Source organism: Sorex araneus, chromosome 3, assembly GCF_027595985.1.
Source record: "Sorex araneus isolate mSorAra2 chromosome 3, mSorAra2.pri, whole genome shotgun sequence".
NCBI classification, from domain to species: Eukaryota; Metazoa; Chordata; class Mammalia; order Eulipotyphla; family Soricidae; genus Sorex; species Sorex araneus.
In genome coordinates, this window is record NC_073304.1 from 82,498,252 (window position 1) to 82,515,408 (window position 17,157).

Below are 17,157 nucleotides of genomic sequence, written 5' to 3' on the forward strand. Positions count from 1 at the left end.
AAGGGTGATTAATTTTCTTAACTGTTTAAAACAGAGGCCACAGTTTAAATCCCCATCAAGTCTGACACTCTCAGTAGTGAGAAAGTCATCACCACATGGACGGGTTTTTCCCAAACCCCACTTAAATGTTTTTACAGGACATTACGACTTTTCAGTAAACCAAGATGGTTAGGAGTATGCCAGTATGGTTCTATTGGTCCCCTATAGTAACTGACTTTAGAGAAACTGAGAGATATTATGAGAAAAATCCACACATATTTTGTGGGATGGATGGGAAGCATTTTAAACAAAGGTAATAATCTTTTAATAAAAAATTATTCTGGCATTGCAGCGCATCAGGCTTTAATAGAATATTATGAATAGTCAAAGCAAATGAATGGTTACAATGAGTTTAACAGGGGATGCGACAGGAGTGAAAGCAACACATGCAGCAAGGGATTGTGGGTAATAAGAAAATGAGAGTGTGCTAATGATTGGATGCAGACAAGCAATGAGTAATTCCAGAGCTCACAGTCAAACTAACTGCTTGTGGCACTAATACGTGTGCCCAATTACCAATTCAGAAAGAAAATAAAAAGCAGTTTCAGTAGATTCAGGGTGGGAAATCTCCAATTAGCACCAATTAGTGAAGTTGCTTCCTAGAGTGGAATTCTGGGGACATTAAAAAAAAAATCTCCCAGAATGCCTGATGGAAGCATTCATTTACCAGGTGATGAAACTTCTGAAGTATAACTTGATGAGGATTTGTGCCTGTGGGATGTGAATATAGATACTCGTTGGAACTTGCCTGCTCGATTTGACTGGTCAATCATGGGCTGTACTATTCTTCTTCTGGCATTAATAAACCTGAAACAGAACAGAGAAGTCCCGTCATTAAGTGCCATTTCTGCGCTCTCTGAATACCTTTGCACAAATGCGGCAGAGAATGCATCTCCGTGGAACATCAACTGAAAATTATCTTTTTAATTCAAAAGCAACTTTCCCTTCCAGCATTAAAAAAGAGTTGACTGGGTCATCTCCATGATTTCCTAACCAACTCGAAACCTGGCTTGCTCAGAAAGGAGCAGAAAGAAGAAAAAAGTTTTCCTAGAGAAAAGTCTGTCAATTGCAATTGTGCTTCTGTTTCTTGGAGAAGGTGAAATCTGGTTAAAGTTCACCGGCTGGAGATTTCCCCCCATTTTCCTCAAGTCCCCATCCTAGGGAGACCCAGAGTTCCCTTGCAGCTGGTCATAAATGGAGACCAGGCTCTGGCACTCTGCTTTCACAAGGTATTGTTAGGTCAGCAAAGCCATCAATTAGGCTGTCTGAAGTTTTATCACCAACACAGCAGTAATAAGTGCTGGCCAGAAAGACTTCTGCTCTTCGGCAACTCCTGCAGTTTAAGCCTGTAAAGTTAGGGGTCATGTAGAGGTCAGTGCCAGCTGGGGGCGGCCTTTCCAGTCTAAGCTGGGACACCCAGGGCAGGGATAAGGTAACTGCCAACCATAAACCCAGCCACCTTTCAACCCACTAGAAAGACAGAGCTTCAGGTACACATGGTTGATATTAGAGTCCAAGAAACGTTTTCAAATCAGGTGGTGGCTGAATCACAGGAATGTAAAGGAGAAGCAGTTATTTCGTCTAGAAGCCTGGATCTAATTTTGTTGGAAATCCAAAAATAAGTGCCTACTTCATGTTACTTTAATGTTTAATAATGCCCATCAAATATTCATGTACAAACAGAGTAAGATGATAAGAAATCTCCTTTATTTCACCAAATTTAATAAAAACACAACAATTTTCTACCATTTGCGAGTTACCCTTGTCCTTGTGCATTTAATGATGTGCGTTCCCCACACATCTGAGCTGATTCACAAGACTCAGTGGCTGAGCACTGGGGGTGGATACGTGTGTGTGTGTGTGTGTGTGTGTGTGTGTGTGTGGTGGGGGGAGCGAGTCCTTAGTAAGACACCCATTTTTTTTTTAATCATTTCTCAGTATTTCCAGTTTCAAATCTTAAGTGGAGGGAGACTTAATGATTAATGAGTCCGCATGGGGCCACAGGCAGGAACTGAAAACTCATTCTTTGAAATTAGCCAGAAAAATTCTAGTGTGTGTTGGCAGCTCTGTGTTCCCCATGTCAAAGTCCCTAGCTGAGATCCCTTCTGAGGACAGCAGCCCAAACTCATGCCTCGGGTGAGCACCCACAGGGGGAATACAATTAGGCAGAAGAATAATAGCTGCAGGAAAAGCAAAGGAGTCTCTTGCATGTGGTGTTTGTTTGCACGACAAGGAAGTTCTTTATGACTTGGAAAACTAAGTCAGTTGTCAAAAATGTTACACTCCTTCAGGTTAAGGGAAGGAAGGCACAGACTTCGAGAGGTGAAAGCACAAGAAGAAACTACTTATTTATTCCCACCTGTCACCTTAACTTTGGCTGGCGAATATCAGGCCGGATCACCCAGTTTTCCAGAAGAATCCCTCAAATCAGAAAAGAGACTTTACTACCCTTTCTTTCCCGCCCGGGTTAGTGGATTCCGGAGTCCTGACCTGAGATTTCCACCCCCAGGAACTCTTTCTGTCAGCCCAGGGTAAGACCCAAGGAGATGCTCAGGAGAGCAGAGAATCCTTTTCTCTCCTTGAAGTTCTTAATGCAGGAGACACATGGCAGGGGGCTCCCTCCTTTTTATGTGCTACTAATCCTGGCTTTGTTTTTTTTTTCCTATACGCCAAGTCTTTAGGTAAAACGAATTGCTATTTTTTCCCTTTTTAATTTCACCCTTTTACTCTTTTATTATTTACATCTGGAGGTTGTTCCCTTATTTATGTCTTTCTCTCTAGTTCTCCCAAACACTCCCTTACTCACAGAGCTGCAAGGCATCATGGTTCTTAGTTCTCAGCAGGAGAACTCCACACTGTCTTCAAACAAATAATTATGGGGAAGGTTAGAGGTTCATTCAAAGGTCATTTCTTTGGATACTCGTCAGAATGTTTACATTAGTAAAAAAACGGGGGTCCACTCAAAAGGTGGTTCAATGGGGGACACACAACAATGCAGAACATTAAAAAAGCATTCTGTGTGCTAGCAGGTCTTTAGAGAAGCGCTGAACTTGGAAATGCCACTCCAACGTTACATTTTCAACTAGTTACCATGGCATGTCCTGGATGTTCACTAGCAGTTATGGTGATGGCCTCAGAAAGTTCTACTAAACAAATACGCATTTGACGCCGCTGGTCTCAGGAGATCCTTTTACAAAGGGTCAGAGATCTCGCTTTTCTCTCTCTCTCTCTCTCTCTCTCTCTCTCTCTCTCTCTCTCTCTCTCTTTTTACACAACTGGAACTCTGCTTTACCCTTTCTGGATTTTTGTTCTGAAACAAGGCTTTTTGATCATTAGCGCTATACCTTGCAATTCTACCACATTCTTTTAAATCACACAGAATTTGAAAAACCCTCGGGCCTCAGTTTTTCCAAGATTTAACACACCACTGCTATCAATGGACAGGTTCCCTGATCTACATTATAAACAACATCAGGGATATTATTGAAATAAGCAAAGACTTCACTGTAAGGACACTGAACATTAAAAAGAGAAATCCCACTGGACTGGATGAGCTTAGAAAATAGATCAGTGCATACAAACTGGAGCTAGTTACTTTTACATTAGAAAACTCAGGAGTTATTTTTTTCTTTACTATTCTTTAAATGAAATTTCTATATGTGGTATTTCCCCAAAATTACAAGGTTAATTTTTTCCCCACTTCCCTTGATCTTTATTTTAAAATGATGGTATTCAGTGCTTCCAGAGGTAAACAGAATATCAGTTTTGAAATTACTTAAAATTTGAAAAGTCAGGGTTGAAAACCAACTGATCTTCACTCTTTCAAGGTCCATGCCCCATTCATATGGAAAAATGCAACTCACTGGTTCAAAGACAAAAGACTTGTCTTAAAAATGGCTCAAAAGGTTTCTTGGATATTAAATGGGTCTTACAAAATAACATTTTGATGAGTTAAGTGTAAATGAATCAGACACATATGGATTAAGTTATCCTTGAATTTCACACGGGTTTAAAAAATAAGGGGAAAAGAGGGTCTTGGCAAAAACATTTTGGACTTTGCCAAACCCAAAACATTTGAAAAATTGCTGAAGACATCCAACTAACCAAAATGCAGCAAGCTGCACCCAACTTTAATGAAAACCCCTACAAGTTATTTCCAATCCAAAGACTGTTAGGTTTTTTCATCTGTATCTGATATTAAAAAATTCCCTAAGTTTTAATGTCATCCCAGAATGATTTCGAAGTTGAGGACATATAATATACTTTCCTATTGGTACAAACACTGTAACTCAAAATTTCAAAGTCTTCTTAGATATTAAATAGCTTTTAAAAACATTCTGAGGTTTGTACAACTGCAGGGAAAAAAACATGCCACATAGGGTAAAAAGCCATAAATAAAATGTGCTAGTAAACCTTATCCAGATTTCACATTGAAAAAAAAATTTTTCATTAGCCTCATTGTGACTTTTTTTTAACGGTTAGAGATAATTCCATTAGTGACTCTTGAGGGAATGAGTACCCTAAAGTGCTCTGGGTCCATTGATTTGTATTGAACACAAAGTTAGTATCCAGACTCACATAAAAGCTCTGGAGAGTTATCTACTAAGACTACTTTCTCAGTAAATTTTACTAAAATAGAAAATGTGTTAGTATGTGTGATCCTTAAAATATATATGTATATACATATATATATTTAATATATATACTAGGGCTGTTAGCTGTAAAATAACTTAATTATAGAAATAAATTCAATGACTTTCCAAGAATCAGGAGGTCTTTCTCTGAGTCAACTTGGAGATGGATTTTTTTAAAAAAAGACCACGTGAAAAAGAACAAGCGCCCCCAATAGCAAAATATTATTGAAATCTCATTTTGCTGCCGTGCTGGAAAGATGTCCCCCCCCAAACCTTCCACATCCCTACCTCAGCCCCTCCAGAAGAGCCAAACCTTTCAGCTTTGCATACTTTTCTACCACTGAAATCTGACCGTTGTGATTTATCCTTTAAAGGCTTTCACGCCAAAGCATATTTCAGATTGATAGAAGTAGGCTTAGGTGTCGTTCCTGATTGTTGGTTGATTTCTTTTCCTTTCTTTCTTCCCTCCTCCCCTCCTCTTTTTTAAATGGCTGATAAATCCCTTCTTTCTGGTTCACTAACTTCATGCCACACCTGGGAACCAACGCCTTTCAACAGCATTCCTTCTGCTAGAAAGTGCTGGCCTCCGTGCAGTCACCTGGAAAGCCGCCAGCCCTAAACACCAAGGAGGCACCGAAATGCCACGAAGGGAGGCTTTTGCAGGAACTGCCTTTGTCAAGGAAGGAGGCTGAAGTGTTGAAGAGAGATCAGATCAATTTAGAAGCTGTGTTAGAAGCAGTTTAGTGACTATGGATCTGTTGAAAAACAAACAAGCAAACAAACAAACAAACGAACAAGACCCCTCTGCATCTCTACCTCCCCAGCCTTGGGACCCACCGGTGAGGGTATGTAGTCTAGAAGCTTCTCACCAGTTGCTGTTCAGAACAATGAAGCCTCAACACCAGTGCTTTGTATCAATTTAAAGTTTCTTCTTGGCTCCCACAAAAAAGCAACTCTGTACTGTGGTTATGGCTGTGAGTAGGGATTTCTCAGCAAAATACATTCAAGTAATTATATCAGTTTACTAAGCAGTCCTTACTTATGTCTTTGAAAATGTCTTCACATGGTATTTAGTCATGTTGTAAGCAGAAGTTTTTGAAACAGGTGACCAGACAATGGGTCTTTTCTCAAAGACAACAAAACAAATAAGGTAAAAAGATATGGTCCAAGAGCTATTTAAGGGACATACTCAGTTCATAATTACTTTTTTCTATGCTATGGCTTCATTTATAATTTAATAGATACTAAATTTGTCTTACCAATTCTAAAAAAACACAGGAACTAATACTCATCAATTTTCAATACAAGAACATGATATCAATGTGGATAAATGTTTGCAGCTTCATGAATATGCCTGAGTAGTGGAGTAGATAGATGTGTGGATGTAAATGTTGCTTATTACTGATGACCTTCTAGTATGTTCTTCCGACCATCATTTTCTTAAAAAAAAATCTAATTCTTCCCTAATGTTACAAGGGCTCACACAGGACATTCACTAAAATATTCTACTTTGGGTGAGCACTTCTCAATTACTGCTCTATTTCCCCAGATTTCTCCAGAGTTAAATGATGAAGAGCATAGACCCATATTATCTGCCATTTTTTTGGCAAATAAATTTCACCTTCCAAAGCCTTTGTGGGTTTCCTATCTGTAAACTGGGGCAATAGTTGGACCTGTAGTGTTACGAGGATTAAAGGAGGCATTGTATCCAAAATCCCTGGCACAGTGCCTGGCACGTTGTAAGCGTTCATTAAATGTTAGCTTACACTCAAAATGCAGTTCCCTCCTGAAGAACTTTGTTTTCTTATAGGTAACAATTAAGACTATGTGGGTGACTATTAAAGAAATCCACGATGAGTTGATAAGACAGTAATAATGTGTTTTGTCCCTATAAGGTAGCATATGTACATGTGGCAGGGTCTTTCCTGAGATCGAAGTTAATCCAAATATATATAAAGTCATGATGGGGATTTCAGACACTGAGAGGCCAGGAGTGAGGTGAGCTTTTCTGAAATGGTTGTCTAGATCCTTGCAATTTAAAGTATGCTCCATAGACTTGCCAATCAATGCCACCTTGAGCTTGTCAGAACTGCAGAAATAGAGGCCTTGGCACTACTAAATCTGATAACATATTTTAAAACATTTCCTGATAATTTATGCAATAGAAAAAAATTGGTGTGGAGGGTGAGCCACACCTGGCAGTGCTCAGAGCTTACTTCTGGCTCTGTGCTCAAGGTTTACTTACTCCTGACTCTGCGCCCAGGCATCATTCATAGTGGGCTTGGATGACCACATGCAAGGCAAACACCTTAGCTGCTGTACTACTGCTCTGGCCACCATTACAGGCAATTTAAGTTAAAGAGAACTGCTCTAGATCTTAGCTTCTCATTTTTTTTCTTTTTGGGTCACACCCAGCGATGCACAGGGGTTACTCCTGAATCATGCACTCAGGAATCACTCCTGGTGGTGCTCAGGGGAACATATGGGATGCTGGGAATTGAACTCGGGTTGGCTGCGTGCAAGGCAAACACCCTACCCGCTGTGCTATTGCTCCAGCCCCGATTTTAGCTTCTTAAACTGTGGATTATGACTACATATGCAGTGGCACAAAGTTTGTTCTAAAATAAACTGATTTATCATTAATAAATGTTTTATTTGTATATCTATTTTGTACACAGAAAGTCATATAAAAGTTTCTCTGACAAAAAAAAGGTTATGAGTGGAAAAAAGCTTAAGAAGTTCTGCTCCACCTCATATACCAAATAGATGCTCTAGTATTCTGCCTAAGAACAGAAACTTGCAAAGAGCAAGTCTTTTTTGTTTGTTTTATGGTCTACAACTGGCAGCATTCCAGGCTTATAGCTGGCTCAGAGGTCACTCTTGTAGGGGCTCAAGGAACTTTAAGAAGTATGAGGGATCAACCTGGGTTGGCCACATGCAAGGCAAGCACCTTCCCTGCAGTAGTATCTCTGCAGCTCCAAGATCAAATCTTAATGGAGAACCTTAGTGGCAAAAATGCATGTACTATTTCCTTTAGTGATCTCAGATCCAAACAGTCTTTTAATCACTTGCCTTAGGTGAGAGTGTACAAAAATTTAATTAATTTTTCTCCATCTGCAGTTCTTAAAGAGAGGCAAAGTTGGTCCAATAAAACATTTTTTTGGGAGGAGGGGTGATTTTATATCTCAGGTGGAAGACACTAATTTCCTTCTATTTTCCATGCATTTTTTTCTACTTAAATTTTAAGAAAATTATTATTTTTACAATTAAAAAATTTTAGAGATGACCTTGAGAATTTGGCATCTTCTTTAACCAACAGTAGAGATTTTAAAAAATAAAAGTGTTGGGGAGAAATTTCCTCTAGGACAGGGAATTATCTTTTATTTCCTTTATTGTACCGAACAACAATAAACATTCTGAAAGCATAATCAGACTGATGGCATGTAACAAAACATCTCAGCAGGTTATGATTTTGAAGCACTGTTACTCTTCCAGAATGCTATCAGATTATTCATATGTGGCTATTTATCATGTACTATAAAAGTGATCTTTCAAAGCTATTTGAAAGCTAGGGAGGAGAAAACACACAAACTTCCTTAGCTATTCATATCTAGGATCTATCCTCTTAAAGATAAAATACTAAGTCAATAGACATAAGTTGTAGTATATTATCTCATCCTGTATATGATTTATTGCTGATGGAAGTCAACTAGAAACTGAATTACTTTGAAAGTTTTACTACTGATATTAAAATTCCAGATCTGTATACCTGCACACCTTACAGTGCTTCTGAAAACAACTTTTTTTCCCAGACACAGAGGCCATGCCTACAACTTTATTCAGCATGCAAAGCAGGAGTGATCATTTTCAAAATCACCACATTCAAATACCTATTAATTTACCCAAATACCACAGCCTCACTGGGCTGCTTTAGAATAATCATCCAGTCAGTTGGTAATCAGTTACATACATTTTAGCCAATTCTCATTATTATTACTAATCATCATTTACAAATTTAAATTTCTTCAAAGAGGAGAAGATCCCAACACATTTAGCATCATCTTTTCAGCTTTCATGATCATCCCTGATTGAGGCATTAATTTCTTTGTTACTTTCTCAGTGGAAACCACCTAAACATTATCTTGCCAAAAATGCACCAAGCTGTTTAGCAATTATGTATTCGATAGTTGGAGGAGATCAAGGTGCACTCACATGTCCTGAGCTATGGATAGCTCTCTGATTAGCTTGTCATCTGCTCGGAAGAAGATGTAGGCTGATTCTCCCATACAGTTGAGCAGGCCAGCTGTTAGCTGCCTGTCAAGCCCTCAAGTGGACAAGTAGTCCAGGAGCAAAAATGTCACTCCTTTGATCTGGCAAGGAGCAGCTGCTGATTTATAGAGTAGGACTTTGTTCTTCCGTTCTATTTTACTTTCTTTCCTAAGGCAGAACCACAAAATCCAGGAGAAAAAAAAAAGTGCCGTTCCCAGCAACATCAACAAGCTCTGACAACTGCAACAGGGTTTTTCTTGGCCCTAACAAAGCTCTCAGGCATCTCCTTTGACGCTCACCTTTCCTCCTCCCCTCTCCCCCACCACCCCCATTTTTTGCAATGCGGTAGTTATTGTTTAATTCAGCTTCTGTAAATGGAATGGACTGTGGCCAGCAAGCCTGGGGCATAAACACACCTGTATGAAAGAAGCCTTATTGTAGCAACCATCTATAAGCAAGCTCGAATGAACCACGATCCTGAGTTCAGAAAGAATGCTTCGTTTTTCCTGACAGCAAATTTTACCCTAAGTGAGTTTCTATTTTTGGTGCTCACAACCTCTGATGACCACATTTGAACTGTTTCCTCTCCAACAATATTACACTCTTTAAATCAAAGAGAAAAAAGGATTAGGTGTTTAAAAATCTGTGAGCAAACAGATCCTTCAAAATGTTTCTCTACTGTCTAAATATCAATCATTAAGGGCTGAATTAAATATCTATAAAAGCTTTAGCAAATGCAGTAGCAAAGATGCCATGATGTTGATTTCATTACCACTGATTTATACTGACACAGACTTCCTGAGTGATACATAAAGAAAAAAAAATCAACCAAATCTACATAAGTACTATGCATTGTCTTGCTAAGATTTAAACTGGGTTTAAATGCATCATCCTCTTTTCACTGGACAAATGTGCCAGGTCAAAGATACTCTGTCATTCAAGTGGAACAAAAAACAATGTGGCCTCAAGATAAACTGTGAGAAATCATCAGCCATATGCATTTATGTGCTTATACATAAACACACATACATAATACATCCACATACATAAATGTATGTGTGTCTGTCCTTATACCTCAATCTGTTATCTATCCACCACCAGACAACAAATTTAGAGGTTAACACACACACACACATACACACAGATAAAATTGAGAAAACTATCAACACTAGGCTGTTTATATAGGTCAAATATATTATCACCGAAGTCAAATTTTGTAGGTGGGAGTGCTGAAAAAGTAGAAAAGACTTACAGGCCTTGTATGTGACCACTCTGGGTTTGATCTCTGGCACTACATCTAGATCCCTGGAAGTAATCTTGAGCACAGAGCCAGATGTAAGCCCTGAGCACCGCCACAAACAAGAAAAAAAGAACTGTTGAATTGTTGCAATTGTACCTCTTCTTCACAAACAAACAAAAAGAAAAGAGTATTTGCTAAAATTCCTTGCTTCTAGTCCATCAGATCAATTCTACTGTTTGCTCTCTTTCTCTCCTTTCTAATTTTCCAAGAAAAATAGAGATTTTTCTCAGTTATATTTCTTCCTTTATCACATGTTTTTGTTAATTTAAAGAGTCAGGTGGAAGGCCAGAGATAGTACAGGTTGTTTGCCTTGCAAGGCAGTTGACCCCAGTTCAATCTCCAGCACTATATAGTCCCAGAGTTCACCAACAGTGATCCCTAAGCACAGAGCCAGGCTGAGCACTGCTGGATGTGGTCCCCCTCCAGAAAACAGTCATATATGGATTAATCACAGAATTTTATTTTGTTTTTTTGAGAGGGGTTACACTTGGCTCTGCACTCAGGAACTAGTCCTGCCGGTGTTCAGGGAGCCAGATAGGATGCTGGGGAGTAAATCTAGGTTAGCCGCATGTAAGGCAAGAGTCTTACCTACTATGCTATCTCTTTAGCCCTGAATCACTAAATTTTAGAAGGCTGAGCCAGATTAAAGGAGCATAAAAAACTGGAAAGGAAGATAATAAGGACTTAGTACACACAAGACACCAAGGTGGATGGGGATCCATTGTGTGCCATGGCAGGTGACAGACCTGCATCTACACTGGCTCCTGGCCTACTTGTGAAAGTATGGAAACAGTTAACAGACAAGTGGTAGAGACACTTTTTTGTTTTCTCTAGTTTTATTGAAATATGATTAACATATATCATGAGGTAAGTGTAAGGTATATAGCATGCTGATATGATTCACTTATATTCTGCAAAATCATTATCGCAGAATCATTAGCTAACATCTCCATCACACATCATATCACACAACTACCATTTCTTTTTCTTCTTTTATGTATTTTTGTAATGCTGGGGAGCTAACCCAAGGCCTCACATGTATAAGGCATCTATTCTACCTCTCAGGGGCTCTTTCTGGCTCTGGTGGTGTTCAGAAGACAAAGTGGTACTGGGGATTAATCCTGGGCCTCTGGCATGCAAAACATGTGCTCCAGCCCTTTGAGCCATTTCCCCACTGCACTCTCCCCTTTATTTGTTGTTTATTAGGGGTTTTTTGAGTGTGTGTTTGTGGTAGAAGCTCTGAAGAGCTAAACTTTTTAGCAAGTTTCAAGTATGTAATTCAGATTTCTAACTGTAATCACAATTTATACCTTTTGACCATTCTCTCCCATTTATTCCATTTGGTAAAAGATTTTTAATGACAAACTGAATCCTTGAATTTCCTGAGTAGCAGAATGATGAACCAAAACACGTGCCTGAGCTGTTGTATAACCCAAGCAGAACAGAGAAATAAAGTAAACTCAGATTAGGTAGTAGAAATGAAAAAAGAAACGGGATCTTGGCTGTGGGGAAACTGCTGAGCAATTGTGGTTACATAGTAAAGAAGAAATAGAACTTAAAAGATAGTTAAGTGAGGCCAGAGAGATAGACAGGAGTTAAGTCACATGCCTTGCATGCAGCCAACCCAGATAGTACCACACCACGGGGTATATCCCTGGAGGCCCCCGACACTAGTGGGCTATTGGGTTGTTTCTGGCATTGCAGGACTGTATCCTTAGGCTCTAGAACTGAACCATACAAGCAGTTGACAGAGAATCACCAGGAAGTTTGCCCCTCCCCTAGGGCCTGAACACTGCTTGAGAGGTCTTCTTTCTGCCCCTAAAATATTAAGAGATTAAACCTGAGAATCTATGTTTAGTGTTTTAAGGCACACAGCATATGTAAACTGGAAATGGAGAAGGAATTCCTCTATAGGCTATGGTAAAGAGAAACAATCTCAATTTTCCACACAGAACCTCTGAATTAAAAGTGGGAACTGCAGGCTGAGAAGTGATGAAGAAAATTCAAAATAAAGGACAAAAAAAGAGTGAAAGGTCAAAACCCTCAAAGGCTGTCAAAACCATACTCATATTCCAGAGCTGCAATGGCAAATGTTATAAATTGCTTGGCTATCAAAACAAACAACACAGATAAATAAAAAACAACTTCCTTGGGGCCAGAGAGATAGTTCAATAGGCCGGAGCACATTCTTTGAAAGCAGAAGGCCACCACTGGTCTCCTGAGCTCTGATAGTGAAGCCGAGGTGAGAGTAGTGGCCAGAGCACCACTAGGCATGGTCCCAAAACAAAACAAAAAAATAAAAAGACATCACTTTCTCTTGATCCATCCATCCACCCATCCATTCAGATTTTATAAAATCCTTGATTTAATGATGGCTGGTGAAGTGAAATGGGTGGTAAAACCTCTACAAGTCATGCCCTTATCTCTATTTGGTTTAGTTTACTTTTCCCTTTTAATTAATTTGCATGGCTAGATTTAAAAGCTGATGGCAATACCGTAACTGTCACTTTATAACTTTATGCCATCTAACTTGGGTTACAGGCCATACTTAGCAAGGGCATATTTAATAATGGAATCTATCAGTTAAAAAAATAATATCCAAGAAAATAAATAAATATATATATACATATATACGAGACTGTGTATTTTTAAGCAATTGCATAGAACAATCAAAGGTGGGTTTTCTCTGGGTAGTGACAACTAATTTAAAAGAGAATTGATAGGACACAGTATTACATTTAAAAGAGACTCCATTAAATGTGATGGCTTCCAAATTGTGTCCTCCTTTCAAACCATATTTTTCTTTTTAAATGGGCTTTTAAGGTGAAAAATATAACACTTCACCCAAAATGGTGTGGAAACAAATGGCTCTCAAGTCTCTATTCTTCAGCTCAGTCCAAACCAGCCCAGCCAACAATCTAAAGCCACTTGGTGTTTGGAGGGAAGGTGCTATGCATGTGAATGTGCCCGTGGCCCTTTCATTTGTTTGTGGGGCTCCTTTTTTTGAAAGCAGCAGGGGAGACTTCAGAAGACCAGATTGGCATGCCAGAAGTGTTTGGATGGACCGACTCTTATCCTTCATTCAATTCTCCTGCTGGTTTAAAAGAAAGGATGTGCAGAAGACACTTGTGGAAGGTAGCAACATTCTTAGGGCCTTTATCAATACCACGGCTGTCTTTAAATTGGAGCCTGGTCTCTTGTTTGAGAGGCTGAGATTTTAGCACTCTTAAAGGGAACCATAAGTGAGAAATCTCCTAGGTGTTAAACTTCAGAGTGGCTTCAATCCAAACTATGAAAAAATGAGATTAAAAAACAGAAAGTCAAATAATATTAAGAAAAAGATCCAATAAATAAAATATCATAAATATCTATATAACTTATAGTCTTTCTATTTAAACCAAATGCTATTTAATCAGTTTATATTGGCATCCAGTACAGGTGCCAATAGGAGAAAAAAAAATCAAAGATCTGAAATATTTTGAAGTCCCTGTAAAGAAACTACAGTTCTAACAGTTATACATTCGACAACTGTCATATAAAATTATTATTAAAATGTATCCCTGGGACTGGAGAAATAATACAGCAGGTCAGTCCCTTGCCTTGCACACAACCAACCAAGATTTGACCTCAGGCACCTATCTGGTACCTGGGGCTCCACCCAAAGTTATCCCTGAGTGCAGAGTCAGGAGTAAGTACACAGCCAGGTGTGTTCCCCACCCCAAAATAAAGAAACCCCAAACCAAACTGAAATATCCCATTGTGTCAAAAAGCAAAAACCAAGTCTGTTTATAAATAAATGACTTGAGATGATGTTCACATATCAAATACCAAATAAAATGACCTTAAAAACAAACTAAATGCATTTAACTCTGGTTTTTGTTTGTCTGGTGGCCACACCTGTGCTTAGGACCAGTCCTAGATCGATCTCCAGCAATCACTTCTGATGGGACTCTGGGGACCTTATTTATATGGTGCTGAGGACCAAATCTGGGTTGACTGTGTACAAGGCAAGCAGCCCACCAGGGTAAGGTGGCCCCGACTTTGATTTGACAATCAGGAAGTATTCCGTAGCTTCTTGATATTACATGCAGTCATTTCAATGTGATGCCATTCTTACCTACAAAAGTTTCGGCACCATTAAATAATCACAAATGACACAAAATAAATCTTTATGAATGATAAGAGATCTAGCAAACCACATCTGCTTTAGTCCTTAAATATTTTTGCCTTAGAGAGCTGGAGAGACAGAATGGCCAGCAGAGTCCTTGCCTTGCACCCGGTCAACCAGGGTTCAATCTCTGGTTGTCCAAGCATTGCCAGGAGTGATCCCTGAGCACAGAGTCAGGAGTAATCTCAGAGCACTGCTGTATGTGGCCAAAAAGTCAAAAATAAATAAATTAATTAAATGAAAGTTTAGCTGTAGAGGGCTAGTGAGTGGATTCCCCTATGCATGAATATTTGTAGAGAAATAAAGACATTAATCTTTGATTCTAACATCCCCACAAAACTGATCTCCAACAAAGAAGCTAACACATTATACTGCATTTTGAATTATTTTTTTTGACATTTCAATTTCACAATTCTTATCAGAATTTTATAACATGGTTTAACTTTTCAAAATAGAAATTGTAATTTTATTGGCTCCTTTTCACTGAAAAGTAATTATTTGCTGTCAAAAACAATTTAATTTAGAAATTGTTTTAACTGTTGCAAATTTTTTATTTGGGATTTGGGTTTTATATATACATATGTGTACTATGTACATATATACATATATATGTAAAAAGCAATTAATAAGAATAAAATCAATTAATAAGAATAAAATCAACTCACTAGGAACACACTAATCCATCTGTAAGCACTGACATACTCTCCAAAATTCTTACCAGGGCACACCTCTTTCAAGTAACTTTTTTGGTTTCACAGGCTGAATAAGAAGTACTTTCTCAGTAGCACCTAGCTAAGAAGTCCATCACAGCATTTATTCAACACAATAATCACAACTTACTTAGTTTACAGAGCAAGAGCACCTCTTAATTAGATGTTGGGACTAGGTAGCACACCCTCAAGAAAATGTTTGGAGAACATATAACCAAATGACTACATATGAGATTATTCTATCTTGAAAATAATGCATAACTGAAACCAGAGGAGCCCACTGGGACTTTATTGTCCTTGTTCTACATGTGGCACTAACTGTAACCTTGAAATTACTTGTCCTAGAGTATGACAGAACTAAGGTGTGAAAACATTTTGGCTTCTAGTTATCTTTATATTCAGAAACAACTAAGGAGATAAGCTAGACACATTAAAGGTGTCAATCCATCAAAGCTTTCAAGATGCCAGGCAATTTTTTTTCATGTAGAAATGAAGAGAAGAAGAGAAGGACTGGAGCTGACAAAGTGAGCATCAGGGTGTGTAGCTAGGAGGTATGTGATGAGGCAAGATAAATCTAGCAGACTTGAGAGAATCAGCAGAGAGTAATCAAAACTGAGGCCAGGGAGGTATTGTGTGTATTTGAAGGGAGGTGGTACCTATACAGGAATAATGAACAGCTACTGAACAGAATTACTTGGGTGATAGAGAAAGAAAATCTCAGTGGTAGACCAGGGTCTGATTCCAGCACCTTTTTGGGTGGTGGTATGGGAAATAAACTTTAATTGCATATTTTTTCCATTAAATTTTTCTAAGTAAGTTTTCCACAAAATGAGCTTCGAAGGACAAAAGCATAACTACGTACTTCTCCAAAATAAGGATGGGACTTACAGTAAGTGTAGAGGAACAACACTAAGTCAAAGTAGAGATACCTTTCTTTCATGTCTTGATTTTTACTAAAATATATTATGTATTTCTAAAAAGGCACTGCAAATTAATCTTAGCTATTAACATTTTGAGGCATATTAGGATTTCAAGGATTTGGAGGGGGGAAAAAAGCAGCAGTCTGATTTTGAGCCAAAGTTATATGTATATATAATATATATTTATTAATATATATACAAAAACCAAATATATATGCCTGTATATTTGGTTTTTGTACCACACCTGGTTGTGCTCAAAGCTTACACATGGCTCAGCACTCAATCCTGGCAGACCTGGGGACCACATGGAGGGCCAGGGATCAAACGTTAGTCAGCTCTGTGCCAGGCAAATGCCCTATCCACTGTACTATCGCTCAAGCTCACAGAATTGTATTACTGTATTTCAGGTCATTTATCAACTTGAAAATAGGATTCCCAGCTTCTTATTTCTTAAGAGAAAAGTATTTGGCTCAGGGAGAACCATTTGTAGGGCTCATGCTTGATATCTAGTTCATAACCTTACCTCCCCAACCAACCTTATGATAAAATGTGACTGATCCCATGGAACTGGGACCTCCCAAAATAGGCTGACGGAAAATATTCTTTAGCGCTTTCCTATCTCTAAGGCAATTTGATCACTAAGGAACGTTTTTTTGGCTGGGCGATTTTCTTGAATCTTGCCTTTTTCCTACTTTTATTTCCCATTCAATAAAACCCCAAACCCAAGCAAAACTGGCCATGGGTTACTTTGCTATCTATGTCTAAATTTTTTACATCAGCATCACTATGAGAAACTGAAGAAAAATATTAACTGTAAGAAACATTTCTTCTGGTAAATCCTCTGGCCCGTTCATTAATGCAAACTCATGATCTAACTTTAGCATGTCTATGACCTGTGCTGGAGGCTTACATGTAGAGGTAATGGTGAGGAGAGACAGATTCAAGAAGAGGGAATAGAAGGAATAGGGGAAGAAGAAATACAAAGGCGGAGACAAGGAAACGAGAAGTGCTGCTTTGGATAAAGTACATCAATGTACATCAGAGCTTCCGCCCACCCCTGCCACTACGCACACCAATTCTCCTTTCTGTTTACAGAGTGTACAAGTACCAAATCAGC

At 38.7% G+C, this 17,157-nt stretch overlaps 1 protein-coding gene across 7 annotated transcripts in view; it reads right to left on the reverse strand.

Annotated features, from left to right (window-relative positions):
- MEIS2 (Meis homeobox 2) overlaps positions 1–17,157 on the reverse strand; it is a 228,871-nt gene that overhangs the window by 4,809 nt on the left and 206,905 nt on the right. For all 7 annotated transcript variants that reach the window (XM_055131979.1, XM_055131977.1, XM_055131978.1 and 4 more), the window contains exon 10: positions 788–846. In XM_055131979.1, coding sequence (XP_054987954.1) covers positions 788–846 — 59 coding nt within the window. The remainder of the gene's footprint in view (positions 1–787; positions 847–17,157) is intronic.